At 37.7% G+C, this 25,969-nt stretch overlaps 1 protein-coding gene across 1 annotated transcript in view; it reads right to left on the bottom strand.

Annotated features, from left to right (window-relative positions):
• Nucleotides 1-570: 570 nt before the first annotated feature.
• FAM210A (family with sequence similarity 210 member A) overlaps nucleotides 571-25,969 on the bottom strand; it is a 40,209-nt gene continuing 14,810 nt past the window's right edge. Inside the window, exons 2-4 of the mRNA XM_032399187.1 lie at nucleotides 13,219-13,735; nucleotides 7,582-7,693; nucleotides 571-3,477 (exon numbers count right to left, since the gene is read on the bottom strand). Coding sequence (XP_032255078.1) covers nucleotides 3,244-3,477; nucleotides 7,582-7,693; nucleotides 13,219-13,694 — 822 coding nt within the window. The 5' untranslated portion in view covers nucleotides 13,695-13,735 and the 3' untranslated portion in view covers nucleotides 571-3,243. The remainder of the gene's footprint in view (nucleotides 3,478-7,581; nucleotides 7,694-13,218; nucleotides 13,736-25,969) is intronic.

The raw sequence follows: 25,969 nt of genomic DNA, 5'->3' as shown, positions 1-25,969 counted from the left end.
TGTCCTGAGATCAAGCCCTGAGTCAGGCTCCGCATTCAGTGGGGAGTCTCCTTGAGATTCTCTCTCCCTCTCTCTCTGCCCCTCCTTCCTGCCCTCTCTCTTTCTCTCAAATAAATAAATCTTAAAAGAGAAATGTATATGTCACAAATACAATTTACAAAAATGGTATTTCAAAAATATCAGGAAAGATGCACTAACTTTTCCTGCCTCATTTGTTAAAACCACCTTCTGTCCATTTCATTACCATCACCATATTCCACCACACACAGGCCTTGTTTAAAATGTTTAAAAGAAATCCTGAGACTTGACCTGAACCCAGTGGAAAGAACACAGGGTAAAGCTAGATATGGTTTTCGCCCAACACATCTTCTGCCCAAACTATTAAGATCTTTCAAATTCCGAATTACCGTCTAAGATCACTAAAGTAGGACAATCAAATCAATAGCTCCACTTCCCCCTGGGGCATGAGGATTACAGTGGCGTCTTTCATTTGTAAATAAATGGGGGTATATTTTGTAACAAAAAAAATAAATAGAAGATTACATTTGAAGGCATAATTTTATTATGTTCAATACTGGGGGAAAGGGAATCTCAATATATCCATTCTTTTTCTCCTTTGTTGAAATCTAAACAGCACCCTGCTATATGCAAAAGATTCAGTAAAAGATTATTTCTGGTACATTAAAAGGCTGATTTTGCTATTATTCCTGAATAAACTAAGTCTCTTGCCTAACCTGTTTTTCATTTAAATTGTGAATTTGCTGAGCAAACCCTTTTCATCACTTTATGTAAGTTAAATCTCAGTCATAGCTCTCTTTACCCTATCAACACATCCTACTTAAAGACAGATATGCATCTCAGACTTGGGACACTGCTCTGACTCACTGCTCAGAGAAGGTAGGGCAAATTAATCCAAAGTGTAAGGTTGACTGTAAATGAAATGCAGTTTACTATATATAGCAAACTATATGTATTTACTGTGATATATGTATCACTGTGATATATATATATAGATAGATAGATAGATCGATCGATCTATGTATATATACCGGTAATTTATTTAACTTAATACACATTACTATATTCTGTTAGCCTGCTATTAATATTTCAAACAACATATTACAGGTGTCCCCTTTTAAGCCATTTGCAGCTTGCCTTAAAGACTAGGTCAGCAATATGCTAGCAACAGCATTTGATAAGATACAGATACTCCTGATGCCAAATAATGACAAAAACACTCACCTCTTCAGAGAACATTTTACTAGAGAATTTCAAAGCACTCATCAGCATCTCACTTTCTATAACTGGATAAACACAATAACAAAACTGGATGGCAACAAAACTCAAATGGTGGATAGTCAGAAAAAGTAAATTTTAGTTTCAGGATTATTAGTGACTTCTAAGAAACCAAATTTTATCCCTACTGGAAAATATGCCCTGTGTAATATGAAAAGTAAATTGTTTTAGAAGAGTCTCATGTAAGATGTTAAAACACAGGCATAGTCTCAAGTACTCAAAAAAAAAAAAAAAAGAAACAAGAAATTTGTTAATATCTTAGCATTTAATAATCTGCAAAAACGTGATTTAATAAGCGAACTAAAACATGGAAACAGTGTTTAGATTTGAAATGCACTGTCAATCTGAAATTACGTGTTCAGTTGTGTGTCAGGAGACCAAACCATTCTGCCTGATCAAGAGTGTGTGTGGCAGCGCCACAGTGGGCCCCGTCACTGCTCTGCCCTGCCCTCCCCCGAAAAAGGCAGAGAGAGATTCCAATCACAGCATATTAACTTACCAAGTGTTCCAATATAATGATTAGATGTATCAAATGCAAACATTTTTTCCTTTAAATTATTCCCCAAATTTGGCCAAACTAAATATTTAATACAAAAATCCTGCCCAACAGCAGTGGATCCCCACAGGATTGCTTCTGGAAGTCCCTCTGACATTCTCTTGCCTTATCACATCGCTCAAAACAATGACAGGTCTAGAAAGAGGCCATCCTGTCTTCTGAATATCAAGTCAAGAGTTAGAACTGAAGTAAAAGCAGTTAGAGCAAAACAGACACATACATCTTCGAACACACTCACACAATCATGGCAACTCTCATATCTGACAATGGCTGAACTTTATTCCAAGCAGATAATTTAATGATAGCTTTGCTATTAAAAAAAAATTCAAGTAAAATGCTCAAGCATATTTCAATATAAAGGGAAAAGCTCTATTTCAGTCTAAGGGAAAAAGCAGCTACAATTTAAAAATTCACTGCACAATGAAATCAACATTAACTCTGAAACAGACACTGAGAGTATTGGCCTGTGGAGACAAACCTGCCACGTGGCGGGGGGTGGGGGGGTCAGCTCTGGAACAACCTGATGGCACTTTCCATCCTCCTACACCTGTATCTGCTCAAGAACCACAAACTTGAGTCATGGCTTAAGAATATTTGATTTCAACAATAAACTTAAGGTATCATATTATTTTCACTTTTCCTCTGAAAAATAGTTGAAGAGAACACAAATGATTCAAAGTAGAGATTTATGTTTTAGGTGAAAAAGTCCCATAGCCATATATATTTGCTTTAAAAAAACTGACAAGCTTCAGGTAAAAATCATTTTTCAAGGGTCAATTTTTCATTTACATGTAACCAATACATCTTATTTACATATACAGGACTCCATTTTTATTCAAGTTCCTTCATATAAAATGTGTATTTTAACTGGTATATAACTGTTATATACTGTTTTTACAGAAACACTAAGTATCCTCTTATTCACTGGCAGGTTGACGGTAATATTGGTTTCCACATTAAGAGATGTATATAGTTAAAAGCTCAATGAATAACATCAAGATGAAAACCCAGTGTTAACACCCTGTCTAGGGCCACATCAGTTATCCAAGGAGTCAACTGCTTCATCTGCATAAATTATAGCTGCAACAAAACACAAAGCAAGTATGATTCTGAAGACCCTGAAAAAAGAGCTCTGACTTGAGAGACACTAACCAATGCTTCATGCTGCTATTCATGTTCAATTCTTATACTGGGTTCATTTTTTCTTTTCAAAAGACACTGATTTTTCTAGTAATATTTAACTTTAAAAAGGTATCTTAGGTCTTTAACCCTCAGAGAACTGGTATATTTAGGCAACTAACCAAAAAAATAATCAGGATCATGTATCTTTGTCCATAGTTTCCAAAGGGTTAAAGTGCAGAAATTGTCTATCACCTGTTACAGAAGGCTCCCTATTCCACTTTTTTCTTAAAAGAAACTTTTTCTTTGGTTTCTTGCAATTTTTCAGTGAGTCTATCCTTTGTTTCTTCCATTTTCCCTGTGAGAAGCTCCTTGGTCTCTTCCATCCTGTCTTGTAGATACTCCTTAACAGGAGGCGGTGTCGACATGTAGCCCCGGTTACGCAAGTACTTCACAGTGAAGGAGGTTCCTCCCAAAGTCACAGTATATCGCGCAGGTGTTGCAATCTGAGGAGAAAAGCAAACACAGGCAGATCAAGAGCTGATCATGACTATCATCTTAAGCAAAAACAATCTGAAGTTAAAATTTTTAGTAATAACCCGACAGTATAAATTACTTTATTGCTTCACCAGGCTAATGTAGTTACGGCCTCTATGGTTTTCCCTCCTCGCAAGGGATCTTCTTCTGTAAACGCATTTTACAAATATCTGTCACTCAGACACCGACCCATGGATTACAGACTATTCGCAGTAGAAGCGTGCTAGGGAACCTGCAGACAGGCACCCTGGGAGATGAGAAAGATGGCTCAGGACCAACAAACACGCACATGCTTCTATTCCCTAAAACCCTGCTAACCTGTGGACACTGTGTATCTAGAACTAAACCAGAACCAAACTACTTCAAATGGTGAGAGGTAAACACGGGCCAAGTGTTTATTCTTTACTGAATTTAGTTTAGTTTCACTTCCAAATCCCTTTGACTTTTCCAGGCCTTATGCTACCTTCTCGTTACAATCCACCCTGGGTCTGGAATCCCAACTGGGAACTTCCATGAGGCCAAAAAAACCCAGGCAGGCATGCACAGGCTTCACTCTGACCAGAGGTTTAAGGGCCGAAGCTGAATACTAGACGAACTGGTCACAGAGCCACACAGAAGCGGATGCCACCTGTATCACATCCTGACAGCTTCTGGGTTAAAATTCAGTACCAAAACTCTTTGAAAGAGCCGCCTATGCTCTCCATCTCCACCTTCCCTCTTCATTTTCTCTTGAATTTACTCTAAGCCTTCACCCCCACCTCTCATCATAGTCACTGAAGAGGCCTGTGAACCATCAGAACTATGGAGACAGCTTCCCCCTCTACTCCTTGGAGCACGTCCTGCCCTGGCTGCCAGGCCTCCACTTCCCTGGTTTCCTTCCACTTTGGAGGCTGCCCCTTTACAGTCCTTCCTGCCCATTCTTCTTCCTGTTGTCTCCCTCTGCACACTGTGGGGCAGCATTCAGTCCCTGCACGCCTTCTCCACCTACCTCCTTCCCTTGGTGGTCTTATCCAATTTCAAGTCCGTAGTGCCATCTGTACATTAATGATTCTTAGATTTCCAGACTGAGCCTTTTCCCTAAATTCCAGTATATACAACCTCTGACTTATTTCCACCTGCATGTCTAATAGGATCTCAAAATGTCATTTGTTCAAAACTGATCTCATGATGTTCAATGGTCCCACCCCAAACCTGCTTCTCTCAAAGCTGTCTGCATCTCAGGAAATGGCAACGCTATTCTTTTATTTATTTATTAGAGCATGAAGGGAGAGGGAGAGAGAGAATCCCAAGCAGACTCCCTGCTGAACAGGGAGCTCCACGTGGGGCCTGATCTCATGAGCCTGAGATCATGACCTGAGCTGCAGTTAGGAGTCAGACACTTAATGGACTGAGCCACCAGGGTGCAGAGCCTGATGTGGGGCTTGATCTCATGAGCCGAGATCATGACCTGAGCTGAAACCGAGAGTTGGAGGCTCAACCGACTAAGCTACCCAGGTGCCTCGCAACTCTTTAAGTTGCTTAAGCCAAAAACCTACACGATAGCTTCAACTCCTTTCTCTTGCATAATTTACGTTCAACCCATTAAGAAATTCCATCAGCTCCATCTTCAAAACACATCCAGAATCACCTACATCTTATGGGCTCTCCTGCTCCCACCTGAGTCCTGGCCACTACCAGCTCTTACCCATACCATTGCAATAACCCCTCCTGCTAGGTCTCTGGGCTTCTTACCTTGCCCAGCTATATGTAATAGACTGTTCTCAACAGAGCAGCCAAAATGATTTTGTTAAAACACAAGTCAGATACTCAAAACTGCCCAGTGGCTTTCCATCTCCTCTGAGTAAAAGCCAAAGTGCTCATAATGGCCCATAAGGCCACCCTGATCTGGCCACTCTGTTGCCTCTCTGCGTTCACTCATCCCAACCACAATGGCATCCTCCCTGTTCCCTCCAATACTCCAGGTATCCTGTAGCCTCAGGACCTTGCACTTGCATTTCCCCTCCTTGAATGCTCTTCTCCCCTACAACTGCCTATTAACTCCCTCACCTTCTGGCAACCCTCCCTCTAAAAAAAACAAAACAAAACCGAATACTAAAAAAAGCACTTCAACACAAACACATCCTCCCTTGCTGGTTTGTTCTTTCTTCTTAGCACTTAACATCATCTAAACACCACAGTGTGTGTGTGTGTGTGTGTGTGTGTGTGTGTGTTTTAACTTTACGTTCTTTACCTAAATGGCTGCCACCACTAGAATATAAGTTCCACGAGGGCATGTATTTTGTACGATTTTATTTAATTACAGTATTCCCAGTACCTAGAATGGCACCTGACACAGAGTAGGAGCTCAACAAGTTTTTGTCAATTCAAATGAAGGTTCACTTCCAGGACAGTGCTGGGGGCTGAGGAGTGTGTCCTACTCTGTGTCACAAGGTCACACTCAGGTGGCTTTTCTCTTGGCCACACCTCTTTTTTGAGGCTTTGCCATATTGAAGCAACAAATCTCAATGTTTGTCACTCCACCTGAGAAACTATGGGTTACAGAAAATACCCAGGAGAATCCCTGCACATTCCCCACCTCACAAAGGAACAGTGAGCGGGAAGGAGCACTGCTGACACTGACCTACCTGTGTGTACAGGTTCATGTTCAATTCCCACCCAACAAACATGCGCTGAGCACTGATGTGCCTACAAAGCACAGTATCAGGCACAGTGAAAACACAGAGAAAGAAGACAGGACTTTGAATTCCTAAACACTTAAAATCAAATGAAGAAACCAAATATTAAAAAATCAAAAAAGGGGTGCCTGGGTGGCTCAGTCGTTAAGCGTCTGCCTTCGGCTCAAGTCGTGGTCCCAGGGTCCTGGGATCGAGCCCCGCATCGGGCTCCCTGCTCCGCGGGAAGCCTGCTTCTCCCTCTCCCACTCTCCCTGCTTGTGTTCCCTCTCTTGCTGTGTCTCTCTCTGTCAAATAAATAAATAAAATCTTAAAAAAAACCAAAAAACCAAAAACAAAAAAGCCCCACAAAACTAACACCAGACCATGACATGAACTGTAAGAGCTACATACACGTTATGGGAGCATAGGATAAGGAGCAATTATAATTAGGGAAATGGCTTAAATCATCATGATACTTTGACTTATTAAGGTAAATTACACCCACTATAACTAGAAACTTGGTAATTTATGAGTTTATTAAGTTTTAATGTTTAAAAACTCAGCAATTAAGCTTTAGCCCTCTAGTCAAAATCATAATAAAAAAGGAAATCTCCCAAGAATTCAGAGGATTTTAATGAGGATGACAGAATAAAACGTCACCTGTACTACTATAAAACCATACTTCTAAGTATTTTTATTACAACAGAAGCAAAATAAAATAAAATCTAGTTTCCGAACGTTTTGTACCTGTTTTCTTTCTTAGGATGAAGATATATAGAACTTCATAATTATTTGTCAACTGAGAAAAATAAGATTATTATGGCTAAATTCCACAATTTACAGAGTCTCCTCTTCCAAAAGAAAGACCCATAGACATAGAAACTCAGCTTATAAAGATGTTGGTGTCTCAACTCCAGAGAACAGCTACAGATGACAAACTTCTAAAATGAAACGTATGTAACAGCTACTAAGTCTAAGGTTTATCCCATGAAACAAGCTGAACTAAACTTTACTATTTTACTTATCAAGTAGATGAACTATTATAAACAGTAAAATAAATGCTAAATATAACAAGTCAGGTGGCACATGGATCTCTGAAAAAGGAAAATTAATATACCGTAAGTGGGAGAAATGTCAAAAAGATGACTTCCGGAAATTCAGAAAGTCTCACATTTGTCTGATCACAGCAGGTTAGGAATGATCTACCTATTTTCAAGTCACTTCTTCCTAAACCATCATTTTATTTATACTTAAAAGTTAAACTTAAAAAAATATAAACTTTAGCCATTAGACTATGGTCTTGTATATGGTATTTTAAGTTACAAAAAATAACTACTGGGAACTAACATGGAGTTTTATGAGGAACTGAGCAGGTTATTGGTTAAGTGTGAAGAGCAACTCATTTATAACAGTACTTACCTTAAACAAGGCATATGCTGTTAGTGCATTTCCACTTTGGGAATTTTTCAGAATGTTTACTATGCTGTCCGGTAACCCAATGAGTTCTAGAAAAGGAATGACATTCACGCCTCTAGGAAAGAAACAAAATGATTTCTATATATATGTCACTCCTCTAAGGAACAAAGTAACATATATATACACACACACATTTATGTATGTATACACACAAACTTTAAGGGGTAAATATTTTCAAAATTTTTCTGAAAACACCAAAACCAAATTTTGTTTAAAAATCACTTATGCATTGTCAAGAACTGTGATTTAACTCTAGAACAGAAACATTAGTGTTATACTGTATCTTACTGTTTGCAGCTTCTGCTTTGCTTCTGCACATGGACATACATCCCTAATTACCATATTTTAAAAAATAGAAGGATCTAGCAGAGTAAAATTAATAGCTTTAAATGACTTAAGAGAGAAGGAACGATCAGAATCATTTACTTGGTCTTAGTTTCCCCAACCAAACACTACTTCTTCAGAATGCTCTTATTCAGACTTCAAGACCTAAGCTTTTCACCTCTAAAATTACATGTCAAACTATATTGTTGTAAAAGCAACATTATAACAGTACTTATTGTGTTATTATGCAAAGAATAAATGATTCCATGGGTTTGATGAAAACTTCAATTATTCTAAATGGATGCCTCTATTCTATTAGCAGGCTTAGAAGGCAGGTGAAGAAGCAATTACCATAAATTACAACAAATTTTTGGACGGAGGGAGAGAAGGCAGAAAGTCTCTAATACAAGCTGTTAAGCCCTAATTTATTTTAGTTTCCATGATTATCAACACTTAGCTTTACTGGCATGTGCTCTCTCACGCTCTCTCCCTTTCTGTGTGTTGTTTTACAGACACTGTAACCCTTTGCCCCTCATTCAGAACAAGGTTCTTGTTCTGTGCTTTTCCTACATAAACATAACTATCATATTCAGGAATTTTTTTTACAGATTTATTTATTGATTTTGAGAGAGAGAGAGAGAATGTCGGGGAGAAGGGCAGAGGGAGAGGGAAAAGGTCTTAAGTAATTCTGTACTGAGCGTGGAGCCCGATGTGGGGCTCAATCTCATGACCCTGAGATCACAACCTGAGCCGAAACCAAGAGTCAGATGCTTAACTGATGGCGCCACGCAGGCGCCGCCATCTTCAGGAAATTTAACATACACAAGAGTATATAGTTAATACACAATATATTATTTAATATTAAAATTTCCTGAATTGTTCCCGTATGTCCCTTGTCACTATCTTGTCACTTCTCTCTGGTCTCCTTCCTCTAGAAGTGATCCTCAGAACTTTTTTGAGAAGGAGGGCAGGATGTCTTTGACACGGAGATTTTTGAAGCTTCCAGACCAGTTAGCATGGGAGAATACCCCTCCATTTGGATTTGTCTGTTTTTTTTCCTCCTGATCAGGTTCAGGTTAAACATTTTTCAACAGGAAAACTGTACAGTTAATTCTGTCTCAGTACATCACAACAGAAGCCCCATGACATCAGTTTGTCTCACTGCTGGTGTATGGGTGACTCTTGGTTAGCACAGGGTCTACAGGGTACTTTTCTGTACAGGTACTCTTTCTCTTTGTAATTAAGAAAGGGAATTGCCTAGAGCCATTATTATTATAGCTAGCTGTATTCTGTATAACATATAATAGCTAGCAAACTAATTTATTCTTAATATTAAAATATATTTGGTTAATTGGGGAAGTTGTCCCTCCATGATTTCACTATAATACTCTGAAATCAGGGACTACTCTCAAGAACATATGGCTGGTCATCATCAAGGAAAATTACCTATCACCCACAAGAGGAAAGCAGATAACTGAAGGATCTTTAAAAAGTTAAATTACAAAATTGACTGTAAGTCCAACCTGGTTTCTTCTTTCTCCACCATCAGTTCCTTTTCAAGTCTCTTAGATAAAAACAGAATCCCATTAAAGCAAAACTTAGTACTACAAGGCCTTAGCTATTCTATGGATCTAATCAAGTCACTTTGCACCATTAATATCTTACCATGATATGCTAATTATATCTTCTAGAACCAATACAATTATAAAATTATTTTATCAATCATATCCTAGCCCAGTATGTAAAATCTACATATTTAACAGCAGTCATGAAGGGGAAACAAAAGACAAACATTTGGCCAAAAATAAGACAAAATTGAGTGATTAAAAAAAAAGACACTATCATAAAGATCAAATAATTACCTCAGACACCTTGCACAAGTATCTTTTATAAAATAAAGAAGCAAACAACTGGTTCTAGTTCTTTCTTTATTTTGAAGATTTATTTATTTGAGAGAGAGAGAGTGTGTGTGTGCCGGGGGGAAGGGGCAGAGGAGAAGAATCTCAGGCAGATTCACCACTGAGCATGGAGCCCCATGTGGGGCTCTCTCTCACAACCCTGAGATCATGACCTGAGCTGAAATCAAGAGTCAGACGCTTAGCCAACTGAGCCACCCAGGCGCCCCTGGTTCTATTTATTTCTAAAATACCGATTTGATTATTTTAAAGTAAAAATAACTTTCATTTCCTTTGGAATTGCTAAAAATGAAATACTAGTGAGGGACTGATTGACTGATTCCAACTGTAATACCCACTTGTCACTTTTTACTCTGAAGCTTCCACGACCTGACAGAAATCTGTGCTTTTCAAACTGCCAGCTTTATGGATGTTTCAACTGATGCAGAAATACACAAGGGCAAAAGGACATTCACAGTAAGGATAAAATGCAGTAAAAGTCAGGTAGGATTTTGCCTCAGAATGGATCTGTAACTTTAGAAACTTGAGGCCTAAAACCAAGGATCTAACTGTAGGAACAGAACCATCATCACAAAGCTACAATTATCAAACAGCACTTCTGGTTAGATGTAAGATCTCTGCAAGGTTTTGCCAGATAGAAGGGGCAACAAAGCTTAGTTTAAAATAAAATCTATTAACATGTACAATTCAGATCTTCCCTGAGATAAAATGTTTCAAAAGCCGAGATCTTTATCACTGAGTTAAATAAATACAGTACGGCGTTCTGTTCTATCATGTCTAGAAAGGCAGTAATGCTAGTTGTCAGAGTGACTAAAACAAACACTGGTCACTAATGCAGTGTGATGTCAAATGCCCATCTTTCAAGTTACAAACTATTTTTTTCTCTTTCTTTTAATAGTTAAATAGGTAACAAATAACAGAGAGCTTTGCCCAGCTAAAAACAAAATAAAATAAAGCTAGCCTCTTGTCAGTTCAATTGAAAACCTGTATTTAATACAATCAACTCCAATTTGATAATAAAACCACATCGCAGTGATACACTGCCATTAGAACAAATCCTCCTTACTCTGTAAGTATTACTTGTGATAAGATCTTTACTTAGAACAAATCAACTTTCTGAAGGGATAGGATTTAATAAAAACATTAAGAAGAACTGTTTCTGGGAAGCAACACATCCTACATAATATAAATTAGCTGTGTGATACCATAACAGAACTGGCCCAGTCATCACGGCTGGGCAGGGGTGGTGGGTGTGGCAACCAAAGTCCCGTGCTGACAAAAAGCCAATAGGCAAATTGTGATGGATAAAGGGACATGACTTTAAGTGGATAGTCTTACTACCATGTTTACACACAAGTATTCTCCAGAAAAAGAGGGGGAAGAATAAAATAAGGGTGCATTCCACAGGGGATGGCAGAATGTCACCACAACTGCCTTAGGTGCCAGACAGACTGAAAAAATCTTAAGTATAATTCATATCACTAGGTCACTTGGGGTCTGCTTTTTCAGTTACAGAACTCTTACTTAAGAAGGCAAGGGAAAGTAAAAGGAACAAAGATGCTCTTTTTAACAGACCAAATGAGAATTTCATATTAAATTAATTAAAAACTTAGATTTCTCCCTCCAAGGCCTTCTGGCCAAATGCTTATAAAGGGCAAACTAAGGAGGGCAGAACTATCAGTCATATCATTTTCACAGTATTCCATCAGAAAATCCTCAATAGCTCAAAAAAGAACATTTGACATATAGATAGCCATTAATTAGAGCTGAAGGCCAATAATAATTTTTATTCGAAATGGCACAGGATTTTATGCTCTATTAAAAACTAAGGGCAGTTTTGAAGACTTCTATAAATATTATACATGTCCAGAAAAATGTCATTAATGAAAAAGATAATTCCATAAAGTGTACATACAAGGATTTTCTATAAAGAAAGGGACAATTCTTAAAGGATAATGATACATAACGAAGAAGGATATAACTGAATATTAGGAAGATAATGGAGAAAAAGATGTGAAGAGAATCAGAACAGTATCAACTACACAAAGTAAAAAAATCCTTTCAGAACTTTTGTAAAGAAACACTTCTAATCCTGTGTTAGAAGAGTAAGTCTTCATTTCATTATCTTTTAATTTAGTAAAAAATAACCTTTATCCCAAGGAGTGAGCTTTACATACAAAACTGACATATCTTATTAATACCTTACTATTGAGCCATTAAATATAACCAAACACTGAAAATCGATGGACTTCTGGAAAGAATAAAATAATTCTAGCCCCATAAGGATTGAGTTTACTAAAACTCAAAGTGGGGTCCATTGTGCCATTTCATTGCCCTCAGGATGGTGAGCTCATTCAGCTCTGCCATGCCCAGGCTAATATAAAAAAAGCCCACACAGCACATTCAAAGGAATAGGCACAAGTCAGAACGCCTTAGTTGCTAGTGGCAGAAACAAACTGGAAATCATTGGGATCTGCTTCAATGTGTACCCTGCTCCTAAAACATTGTAAATAATATAACTTAACTTAAAAGAAAGGAAGAGTATTTAACAAAAAAGGGTGCATTTAGATATCTGTGTTTTACAATACCTGCAGGCTAGGGCCACCAAATTAACTTTATTTAGAAGTTTTAGTTGTGGTAAGAACACCTATCATGAGATCTACACTCAATTTTTTAAGTGCACAAAAAATTAACTTCTGATCAGAACAATAGACCTTACCTTGACACATATCAGATGTGGGTAACACTAAAACATAAGCCTGCAATTTGTTAATTTTTGTATCTGTAACAGATATTAGCCAGGCTTTGGCAAAAACATCATACTAATTTCCCACCAAAATCATACACATGGCAAAATAACAGATATATTTTTACATTTGTGAACACTTTAAGAAATATATAAGTATAGAACTCAATAGTGCTGCCAAATTTCCAAAATCTCTTATTTTATTTCTGTGCCATGCTAAATGTTGATAGATGAGCATAGTGATAAAGAGCAGGGGCTTTGAAATAAGACTCCAAAATATTTGGGAAAAAGCTGTTATTTTGACTTATTCTTCCTTAATTTCATTAATATAATGGGAATAATTACACTACCTACTTCATAGAGTTGTGAGGATTAAATGAGATGATACAGTTTAGAATTTTCGTATAATGCCTGCTATACATGGTAAGCGAATTTAGCTATGAAAATGTCAAAAACAGCTATGAAAAGCAGTCACACTCAACAGTTAAAGACATTAAAGCATTTAAAAAACTATTTAAGGCTTTGATTAGTACAATTAAGAAGATTAACATTCTGATAAAGCAGGGAAAGGTGCTCAACGAAGCAAAAACTTACTTTATGGCTGCATAATAAAATGTTCCAAACCAAACACCAGAAGTTATTAGATGCACTGGAATCAAAACTTTTCCATATTGTCTAAATGTTTTCTTAAATCGTTGATAAAGACTAATAGATTTGTCTTGTAAAGGATCAGGTTCTTCCTTTTTCTCCGAAGGCGTTCCAGGGGATGTGGCATTGGATGACATAACCCTCTTGGATAAAATATCTTGCTCCCACTGTTTATGGTGAAGGACCCCTGGTTGGGGTGGATGAGCAGTGAATGGCTTCCTTTCCTTTGCAACACACTGGACAGCAGATAAATGTAGCCATTGTTTTTGAGGGCCCTGTACCAAAACTACTCTGGATTCAGCTTTATACAAAAGTAATGGTCCCTTTATGTTTTGACAGTGTCCAAAAAGATTGGCTTTATGTGGTTCCATGCATGTCCTATGTGCCAGTCGGAATACAGACCTTGGTACATTCCATTGCATTTTGAAGAACAGTGATTGATGGATTTCAGCTTCTACAGAGACTAGATAAAAAAAAAAATTAGATTATAGTGATTTCCATTTTAAACCAATCCACTTAAAAATAAATCATTAACTGTTAGGAAGTAAAGGACAGACGTTGCTACCAAATCCATACAAATTAATGTTAAGGTATATAGTTTGAACATACCACAATTTTAAAATGTTAATAAAATATATTTAAATCTGATATAGTAAACCAGTCTAACAGATATCACGAAGGGTAATGTTTTGAGGTTATTTTATTGCTACAAAAGGGATGTTTGTAGGGCTTCTGTTATTCTACAAGGAAGCTGTGTAGCATAATGGAAAAATAATAAGATCTAGAAGCCAAAAAACTGGGCCCTCATGTAATTGCCTTTTAGACTTCAAGCCCAAGTCTACTAGTAAAATGATTACTTCACAGGACTGTTACATAAATTACATGAAATTTCTGATGTAAAAGTGCTTTTGTAAACTAACAAGTGTCAAGTAAGTTATTATTACAACTGTTAAGGTCTGATAAATAGTTGATACAAGTATCAATTTTTCTATAATGCCTTTCGACTAAATTATATAAAATTTTAAATCACATATATTTTTGGCTGGTGAGGAGACAGACTTTTCCAGATATCTAAACTTCTTGTGAAAAGACAGTATTTTATTTTATTTTATTTGTGACAACATAAATAACATACTTTAATGGAAAAAAATAACTACGTTTCCCAACAGAAAAATTTTTACTGAGAAAAGTGGGACTGTTATACCTCTTTGTAAATCTCTTTAATGTTTGGCTTCATGGAAGACAGCTGGATTCTCATATCTGCTTCTGCATTCAACCTGTTACAGTATGTCTTTTGGGGCAAGGATATGAAGGAAATCCAGCCACACCCTTTTAGGTCACTGTGGACCATTTTCTTTGACTCTTCACTAAAACTAAACAAGTGGTAGTTTCTATAGTAAGTCTCAATGTGCAATATTAATTAATAACTTTTGTTCTGAACCATAACAAGAACTCTTGGTTCTCTGTTACAATAAAATCCATGGATCTACTTTATTTTCAATGGATAGTTTACCCATGCACAATTTTCTCATGATGGGCCATTTCAAAAATACTGATGCACTGTGGGGCACCTGGGTGGCTCAGTAGGTTAAGCATCTGACTCTTGATTTCGGCTCAGGTCATGATCTCAGGGTCATGAGATTGAGCCCTGCATTGGGCTCCGAGCTGGGCATGGAGAAAAGACAGTATTTTAAAAGAATACAGACTTTGGAATAAGAAAGACCCAACTGAGCTAACAGTGGTATTATTTTGAGCAAATTACTTAGCTTCTCTAGACGTGGGTTTCCCCACTAGTAAAACAGAATTATAGTATGCATTACTGTATAGGAAATCAGTTCCCTTCCCTCAGTACCAGGCAGTGCCACTAATCACGATCTCCACCCCTACCCCACATCAGCGACCTTACTACTTCTACTACATTGTGAATAGATGATTTTGTTTTTTAAACTGTACACTAAGTAAGAGTCAACAGCATATGAGTTAGCACCCCAATAAATTAGCAACCCAATAAATACAGGTACTCCATTTTACATGAATATTTGTTATCTGGGGTACAAAGTTGTCTGTCATTATATAAAAATATCCATTCATGAATTGTCCCCATATAAAATTAATCCCCTGACTCATCCCTCTCTGATTAACAGTTAACATCAGCTCTTACCAGGCTCTCACAAATAATCCAACAACACAATGCAAACAAATTATGAAAAGAAACTGCACATCTTGCAAATAATAGGCTCCCAGGAAACCTTTAAAGGTGATACTGGAAATTGCTGCAATGAAAAGCAAAGTCAATGACTGGTCTGAAGAATCAGACCAGTTAACAACCAAAAAGAAAAACCACAGGAATGGTAACAGGTGCTTCATATAACGACTTAAATATTAAACAACTAAGAAAGGCCATAGAGAAAAATGATTAAGTCCTTTATTATTTTTACAAAACTGACTTATTTGTTGTGAAAGTCAAACATTAAGTAAAGGAGGTCTTATTGTGCTTTCTTACAACCCATACAATTTCCTACAAATCTATGCTATGTCTATTCCAAGGGGAAAAAAAAACATCAATTGGTTATTTATTCTAAGAATTAGCTGAGTTGGAATTATAACCTAAGATTTGTCAAATATAACATTTGGCTTGAATTTTTACAAAAAATTCCTTTCGAGTATTTTACTATGAATCTTTGGTCTCTATTTTAGTTGGATGTATTTTGAGGATTTTCTCCAGGACCATTATCTTTGTTTTTTGGGGTTTTTTTTTTTTGTTTTTTTTTAGGACCATTATCTTTGAATTATTCCTGTCCATGGCTTTAATGCAGGTTTTCTGAACTCAAAGGTTTTTTTTTTTTTTTCTTTTAAACATATTTCCTTTACAAGGCGGTTTTCCAGGAGTTGAAGTTCCCAGAAGGCTTTCAGATAATTAAATTATTATGTTTGTGTTTGTGAATAAAATAAAGGAAAAAAAAAAGATTAAAAAAAAAAAAAAACCTCTTCCAAGCATCCAGTTTGCACCCTTTCCCCTGGTTTCCCCAACTACCCACTCCCATTAAAAAAAAAAAAATTTATCCTCTCTCACTTATTGACTATTTTTAAAAATATCCTTATTGAAATATAATGAACATACATTTCACTCATTTAAGCTGTAGAATTCAATGACTTATAGTATATTTACAGTTGTGAAACTATCCCCACAGTCTTAGCTTAGACCATTTTCATCACCCCAGAAAGAAATCCCATATCCATGAGCAGTCACTCATCATTCCCTCCCCCTCCTAGCCCCAGGTAACCACTACACTATTTTCTGTCTCTCTATATTTGTCTATTCTGAACATTTCATTTAAATGGAATCACAGTATGTGGTCTCTTGTGACTGGCTTCTTTCACTTCACATAATGTTTACAAGTCACCCCTGTATTACGTCTTGAGCTAATATTTACTTTGGTTCCCTCAGAAACCAATCTCTGGGCTAGTGGTTTCCAAAACTGGCTATGCATCAGAATCATGGCAGGTTGCGGATATTGAGGGAAAGGAGAGGTGGTTTGAAAAACCAGATTCCTGGTCTCCATCCAGACCTAATAAATCAGAATCTTCTATAGCCAGGTCACACCTGACAATATGAATTTGGGGGTCATTTCTCTAGGCGAAGCAAATGGCTTCAGTGCCAGAGGCACTGTTCATTCCAGAATATGTATGATACTACTCAGTCTGTACTTGCCATCTACTTTTTCATCTGAAGTAGGTTTGTTCCTTGAAATCTAACGAGTCTTACTGTGTATGTCATCAGTATTGTGACTGATTACCTTTGGAAGTCTAGAGTGGTAGCAATGCTGTTATCCATCATCATCATCATCATCATCATCATCATCATTGTAAGATGTTTTTTAGCCCCTACTATGTGGTAGGTGTTATAAACACTTTACATATATTAACTCATACTATTCCCATAACAATCTAATGAAGGAGGGACTACTGTCACCATTTCACAGTTGAGGACACTGAAACACAGAGAGGAAATACACTCAACTGGTGAGTGGAGAAGCTGGGATTCAAACTTAGTCACTAAGCTATATGGCCACTTCCAGAAGAAACAAACAGTGCCAATTTTCTTTTTTTTTTTTTTTCAAGATTTTATTTATTTATTTGACAGAGAGAGACACAGCGAGAGAGGGAACACAAGCAGGGGGAGTGGAAGAGGGAGAAGCAGACTCCCCGCTGAGCAAGGAGCCCGACGTGGGGCTCGATCCCAGGATCCTGGGATCATGACCTGAGCTGAAGGCAGATGCTTAACAACTGAGCCACCCAGGCGCCCCAACAGTGCCAATTTTCAGTAGACTAAGATACATGAGACACATAAGACACATGATAAAAGTGCCCTAAGGAAACATAAGGCCCAAGAAATTAACTTTTAACTTAAAATTAACTTTTAAATTAAAAGTAAAAATCAAAACTAACTTAAATAACAACATATGGGCAATGGCTACAATATTTGACAGTGTAACTCTAGAATTCCAAAGGTAATCAATTACAATACTAATGACATACACAGTAAGACTCATTAGATTTCAAGGAACAAACCTACTTCAGATGAATACAAGTAAAAGTAGATGGCAAGTACAGACTGAGTAGTATCATACATATTCTGGAATGAACAGGCTTCAGGAATAATAAAACCTAGGCAAGATAGAAGTTATCTTGTCTCACAGCTAGCATTGTGTATAATGGCCTCAGCTCACTGGCAGCTTCCATTTCTGGATTTTATTAGTCTGCTCATCTTCTCAATGAAAGATAAAAGTTTTTGGTTATTGGTAAATGGTGGAGGTGTCATTCCTCATAAACTCTACTTAGATTGGATTATATGTGGACAGGATGAGTGGACCTGAAGAAGCTGTGAATGAACAGGCCTCTATTTCTGATATAAATGGAGACCTGGAGTGATGAACAAATTAAACCTGAGTTTCTTCCAGTGAAATACAGTAATTTCAGTAATACATTTTTTAAATCATGAGACTTAGCTTATACCAAGTTGCCTGTTATTTTCCTGCCTCGGCAGTATGAAATTTTCATAGGTATATATGAAGCAGTGTTCTAAACTGCTTATTGTTTCAGTTATGGAAATAAATGATGAAGTGCATTATTAGACCCAAGTGAAGTGACAAGATTACATTGCTTGTTGTGGCTATCCTTTTCCACTTTAGAATTACGTCATAAAGGCCTTTAACACTTCAAGTGGTTGGCATATAGTTAATGGTACCTAATTCTGAGTATACAACCCTACCCTGTATGGTAGGGGCATCACGAATAATTTCTAAGTAAAGCCTGATTCTGTCATGAATAATTTTCATGAGCAGGCAGAATTTAACAACTGAGAGCCTGGAATCCAAGGTCAGACTGACCAAGTTCACATCCTGAAAATGCTATAAACTATGTACCATTTGGACAAGTTAATTAGCTCCCCCAATCCCTGTGCCTTGGTTTCCAATTTGTAAAATGGGGTTAATAATAGCACCTACTTCATAAGATTGTTATGAGATTAAAATAAATACATGTAAAATGTTCAGAAAATGATGAGTATGTAGCAAGTGCTCAGAAAATGTTACAAGTTATTATTGCAAGTGTGTAAGTAAACAAAGTAGTCTGTTGCCCTTATTCACAGTGAAACAGCCTAAGGATCAGTGCCTGAGCTGAAAGGAGATTACACAGGATAAACAGTTGTCTAGGATGGCTCTGGCACAAAACTTGAAAAACTACATGAAACTGTACCTAATCAATCCAATAATATCCAGCCCAAGACCAGGCATGAAAAAGCAGTTAACACACATATGTGAGAGTTAGGAGCCTCTCCACAGCAATTCTAAGGCAAAGAGAAGGTGAAGACATAGTGGTCAAGAGTAAAGCATAAGTATAACTGGTATAAGACTTGCAGTTGTGGAATGAATAAGTCACGGGAATAAAAGGCACAGCATAAGGAATACAGTCAATGATATGGTAATACTTGGTATGGTGACAGATGATAGCTACACTTGTGTTGAGCCTAGCATAATGTATAAACTTGTCAAATCACTACCTTGTACACCTGAAACGAATGTAACATTGTGTGTCAACTATACTCAATTTAAAAAAAAAAGAAAGAAAAAAGTAAAGGTATAAGGAAGCAGTGGGAACCAAAAGAAGAGAAGCCAAATTAAAGGAATGACAGAGAGGGAAGAGGGATTGGAACAAATGTCATTGAGAAACCACAAACGTTAAAATGCTGTTGGAATTATAGAGAAGCTATATCCTAAATTTCCAGTTCTATGAGGCAAATGAATTAGTTCATGAGATTCCTTTCCTCCCTCTATATCCTAACCAAACCCACACTCCTCAAGATTATATGAACACGTTTCTGTTCCTCACAAACTGGAAGCCTAAGACATTCAAGCCGCACTAGAAATACAATAGCTGAGTGTACATGGAATTAATTAATTTATATGCCATTCTTATAAAAGAAATAAAAACACACTAACTAAAAAGAGAGTTGAAACAACAAATTACAACAGCAAGATTTAGTTCTCTATTGTACGAATCCAAAAAACTCTTCTCAAACAAAATCTAATTTGGAAGTTCAATAAAAATAAATAAAAGCAAAGTTGCTCAGGTTAAAGCAGGATTAAAAGAGGAATAAAGTCTTCTGGCTTATCCTCACCTCCTCCAGCCCATGGGCCACTGTGCCACAGATGCCCTAACTATGAAAACAAAATCACAAAGTGGACAAATTCTCTATAAATAATGGTCCTACTTCAACTGCCATTTTCCTGCAAGTTACATCACAGGCACTAATTCCTTCTGAAGTCCCTGGGCCCTGCAAGCTAGAGAAGAAACTCCACTGAAAACACAGATATTGGAATCTTCTTTTTCTTTGTGGACTCTATGTTCCTGGAGAGCAAGGAGTCTGTGTTAATTCCCAGTAGGTACAGGGACTAGCACAAAACCTGACATCTAGTGGGTGTTCAATCTAATTCAGTTCCATGAATGTCAACAACTTGTTAGTTTTTAAAAGACTCAATTTATCTCTAATAAATGACTTCTAAAATCAATGTAGCATCTTCAGCTTGGGAAGTTTTGAGGACTTAAAAATTAACCCTTAATATGTTAAAAGTTTGAATGGGAAAAGTAAACAACACAGAATGTAAGCAGAATGGAAATTCTAAGAATCAAAAGGAAATGCTACAAAACAAAAACACTCTAACAGAAATGAAGAATGCCTTTAAGGAACTCATAATCCACAGAGCCAAGGAAAGAATTGGTGAGCTCAAAGGGAGGCCAACAGAAACTTCCTAAACTGAAATGCAAAGAGGAAAAAAAAATGAACCCTTCTCCCTCAACACACATATAAAAATACCAGAATAAAACATCCAAGCATATGGGACTTCAACTTCAAAAGGTATAACACACACGTGATAGGAATGCCAGAAGGAGAACAGAGAAAGAAGTATAAAAGAGAATTTTCCAAAATTCCTAACAAGCACCAAACCACAGGTCCAGGAAGCTCTGAGAACCAAGTAGGATAATTATCTAAAACCCTTATCTGAGCATATCATATTCAAGTTGCAGAAAATCAAAGACAAAAAGAAAATCTTGAAAGAAGCTGGGGGGAACCCCCCCCCCCAAAACAAACACCTTACCTAGAGGGGAACAAGGATAAAGGTAGAGGCAATTTCTCAACAGAAACCAGGCACACAAGAGAATAAAGCGAATATTTAAAGTGTGTACAGAAAAACCATCAAACTTGAATTCTATATGCAACAAAATTATCTACCAAAAGAAGAAATAAAGGTTCTATCAAACAAAAAAATGGAAGGAACTCACTGCCAGTAGACTTGACCTTCAAGAAGGAAATAACATAGAAAAAGAAGGACTGAGGTTAGAAATTGCAGGAGGAGGAGGCAAGATGGTGGTAGAGTAGGGGACCTTGTTCCATCTGGTCCCTTGAATTTAGCTAGATAACTATCAAACCATTCTGAACACCATGAATTCAGCTGGAGATGTAAGAAAAAATACCTGGAACTCTACAAGTAGAAAAGTGACTGCTTTTTGCAAGGTAGGAGGTGTGGAGAAGTGAATCTGAGGGCAGATATTGGAAGATAAATGGAGAGGGGAGGGAGCCTCCATAAGCCTGCTACGGGAAAGTGATATAGCCCCAGAAGGCAAAATTGGAACTCTCAGAAATCTGCTCCAGTGAGAGACATCCCTGCCTGAAAGGTGCTCAGGGGATGAAAGGGGCAGAATTCTAAGTGGGTCAGTGTGATCTCAGGATTCCAGGAGTTACAGAACTAATGGGGGTGTCTGAGCCAGTAGAGTACTCAAGCAGTGAAATGAGGAAACTGGTTTACGGTCAGGGAGCCCAGAAGGGGGTTCTCAGCTCTGGTTGCCATAAACTGCAACCCGGGCCTGATCGGGTGACCGCTCTCTGCCTGGGGACCATGCAACAGACTGGAATGCGGGGACCATCTGCCATTCCCTGGGAGGAGCAGAATGGGTGCGCCCACAACCTGGAAACAGCTCTCAGGGTGGTGGCCCCAAACGGACAGTATGGTGACACTTAGCTGTCCCCCAGGAGGGGTGGAGCAGGTCCACGCATGATCCCTTGACCACTCTCAGCAGCAGGACCCCACAAAGGGCAGTAACTGGGGACCCTCGGACAGCCCCCAGGAGGATCACTGTCAACACACACCGCAGGAGTCTGCAGAGTTTGGCACACACAAAAGTGAAGACCATTTATCCCAGAGGGTTTACTGAAGAGAGGGGACCGTGATCTTTTGGCTCTGGGGCTGGAGATCAGGGCACGGCCATTTTTATTTTGCTCCTCTAAAGAGGCACAGAGAGCCTTCAGGGAACAAAAGCCCACTGAGGACCACTAACACTGAGCCCAGCCCCCTCGCAAGAGGCAGGGCAACTCCACCCAGGTACAGACACCTGAGAAGCAGCACAGCAGGCCCCTCCCCCAGAAGACCAACTGGAAGAACAAGTGCACAAGGTTATAGATCCCACAAGACTGTAAAACTCTAGCACTAGGAGGAAATAGTATATAGAACTCAAGGTTTTTTCTCATGATTTGTTTATCTTTCAGTCTAAAATTTCCCATTTCTTTTTTTTCTTTTTTCCCTTTTCAACTAGTTTCTTAATCAACACTTTGTTTTTAAGTCGCTTTTTTAACTTTTTACACCTACATTTTATAGATATATGCTTCATTATTGGCCTTTTTTTCACTCTTCTATTTTATTTTTGTATATATACAAGTTTTGCTTTCTTTGCAATTTTGGGATTTAGTGTCTTCCAACACACAGACCAAAATTCTCTCAGGAACAAGTGGATCACCCTGTTTTGTCCACCCTGTGATATTAGATTCTACCCCCCCTTTTTGTTTTGTTTTTGTTTGCTTTTCTGTTTTGGTTTCTGATCTCTTCGGATTTGTCTAGTGTGTATTTTGATTGGGTTGTGGTGAATATTTTTGATTCTGCTCATTTGCTCATCCATTCTTCTCTGGGCAAAATGACTAGAAGGAGAAATTCACAACAAAACAAAGAACCAGAAGTAATGTTCTCTGCTGCAGATCTAATTGATATGGATAAAAGTAAGATGTCAGAGCTGGAATTCAGGATAACCATTATAAAGTTAATAACTGGGCCAAAAAAAAGCATAAAAGACACTAGAGGATCTCTTAGTGCAGAAATGAGACCTAATCAGGCCAAAATTAAAAATGCTATAACTGAGATGCAGTCTAAATTGTATGCTCTAACAGGCAGGGTAAATGAGGCAGAAGAGAGAGTAAGTGATCTAGAAGACAGGTTGATGGAAAGGAAGGAAGCTGAAGAAAAGAGAAAAATGACTAATAGTGCAGGAAGACAGGCTTCGAGAAATCACTGATGCCATGAAACATACCAATATCAGAATTATAGAGAGAAATGCCCAGAAGGTCTATTTGGGCAAATCACAGCTGAGAACTTCCCTAATCTGGGGAAGGAAACAAGCATTCATGTCCAAGAGGTAGACAGGACTGCTCCCAAAATCAATAAAAATAGATCAACACCCCAAAATATAATACTGAAGCTTGCAAATTTCAGAGAAAAAGAGAAAATCCTGAAAGCAGCTCGAGACAAGAGACTCCTAACCTACAGAGGGAGGAATATCAGATTAACATCAGACCTAGCCACAGAAACCTGGCGGGCCAGAAAGGGCTAGCATGGTATATTCAGGGTACTAAATGAGAAAAACATGCAGCCAAGAATTCTTTATCCAGCAAGACTGTCGTTCAGAATGGAAGAAGAGAGAAAGAGCTTCCAGGACAGACAGAAACTAAAGGAATTTGTGACCACTAAATCAGCTCTGCAAGAAATATTAAAGGGGAACCTTTAAGTGAAGAGAGAGCCCAAAAGTAACAGAGATCAGAAAGAAACAGAGACAGTCTACAGAAACAGAGACTTTACAGGTAATTCAATGGCACTAAATTCATACCTTCCAGTAGTTACTCTGAATGTAAATTGGCTAAATGCTCCAATCAAAACACACAGAGTATCAGATTGGATAAAAAAGCAAGACCCATCCATATATTGTCTACAAGAGACTCATTTTAGACCTAAAGACACTTCCTTGAAAGTGAGGGAGAACCATTTCTCATGCTAATGGACCTCAAAAGAAAGCTGGGGAAGCAATCCTCCTATCACACAAATTAGCTTTTAAACCAAAGACTGTAGTAAGGGATGAAGAGGAACACTACGTCATACTTAAAGAGTCTATCCAAAAAGAAAATCTAACAATTACAAATATTTATACTCCTAACTTCGGAGCAACCAATTATATAAACCAATTAATAATCAAATTAAAGAAACACATTGATAACAGAATAATAGCAGGGAACTTTAACACCCCACTCACAGCAATGGACAGATCATCTAAGCAGAGAATCAACAAAGAAACAAGAGCTTTGAATGACACATTGGGCCAGATGGGACTTCGTAGATCTGTACAGAACATTCCATGCTAAAACAACAGAATATACATTCTTCTCGAGTGCACATGGCACATTCTCCAGAATAGATCACATACTGGGTCACAAATCAGATCTCAACCAGTACCAAAAGACTGGTATTATTCCCTGCATATTTTCAGAACACAATGCTTTAAAACTTGAACTCAATCACAAGAGGAAATTTGGAAGGAACTCAAACACTTGGAGGTTAGAGAGCATCCTACTAAAGAATGAATGGGTCAACCAGGAAATTACAGAAGAATTTAAAAAAATCATGGAAACAAATGAAAATGAAAACATAAATGTTCAAAACCTTTGGGATACAGGAAAGGCAGTCCTAAGAGGGAAGTACATAGCAAAAGAAACCTTTCTCAAAAAATTAGGTAAGTCCTACATACATAAGCTAAACTTACAACTAAAGGAGTTGAAGAACAGCAAATAAAGGCTAAACCAAGCAGAAGAAGAGAAATAGTAAAGATTAGAGTAGAAATCAAAGAAATAGAAACCAAAAGAACAGGAGAACAGATCAATGAACTTAAAATCTCCTTCTTTGAAAGAATTAATAAGACCAATAAACATCTAGCCAGACTTATCAAAAAGAAAAGAGAAAGGACCCAAATTAATAAAATCATGAATGAAATGGAGAGATCAAGACCACCACTAAGGAAATACAAACAATTTAAGAACACATTATGAGCAACTATATGCCATAAAATTAATCAATCTGGAAGAAATGGATGCATCCCTGGAACCTCATAAACTACCAAAACTGAAAAAGGAAGAAATAGAAAACCTGAACAGAACAATAACCAGCAAAGAAACTGAAGCAGTAATCAAAAATCTCCCAACAAACAAGAGTCTAGGGCCAGATGGCTTCTCAGGGGAATTCTACCAAACATTTAAAGAAGAACTATTACATATTCTTTTGAAGCTGTTTCAAAACATAGAAATGGAAGGAAAAATTCCAAACTCATTCTCTGAAGCCAGCATTCCCTTGAACCCCAAACCAGGCAAAGACCCCATCAGAAAGAATTACAGACCAACATCCCTGAGGAACATGGCTGACAAATTTCTCACCAAGATACTAGCCAATAGGGTCCAACAGTACATTAAAAGGATTATTCACCACGGCCATGTAGGATTTCTTCCTGGGTTGCAAGGGTGGTTCACATTCGCAAATCAATCAATGTGAGACATTAATAAAAGAAAGGACAAGAACCCTATGATCCTCTCAATTGATGCAGAAAAAGCATCTGACAAAATACAGCATCCTCTCTTGATTAAAACTCTCCACAGTGTAGGGATGGAGGGAACACACCTCAATATCATCAAAGCCATCTACAAAAAGTCCACAGCAAATATCATTCTCAATGGGGAAAAACTGAGAGCTTTTTCCCTAAGGTCACAAACGTGACAGGGATGCCCACTCTCACCACTGTTGTTCAACATAGTACTAGAAGTCCTGGCCTCAGCAATCAAACAACAAAAAGAAATAAAAGGCATTCAAATTGGCAAAGAAGAAGTCAAACTCTCACTCTTCACAGATAACATTATACTTATGTGGAAAACCCAAAAGACTCTACCCCAAAATTGATAGAACTCAAACAGCAATTCAGCAACGTGGCAGGATACAAAATCAATGCACAGAAATCAGTTGCATTTCTATACACTGTAACAATGTGACTGAAGAAAGAG

The sequence above is a fragment of the Phoca vitulina genome, unplaced genomic scaffold (assembly GCF_004348235.1).
Source record: "Phoca vitulina isolate PV1807 unplaced genomic scaffold, GSC_HSeal_1.0 scaffold138, whole genome shotgun sequence".
Classification (NCBI taxonomy): Eukaryota; Metazoa; Chordata; class Mammalia; order Carnivora; family Phocidae; genus Phoca; species Phoca vitulina.
The sequence above is the reverse complement of the archived record's forward strand: the minus strand, read 5'-3'. Positions and strand labels throughout refer to the sequence as shown.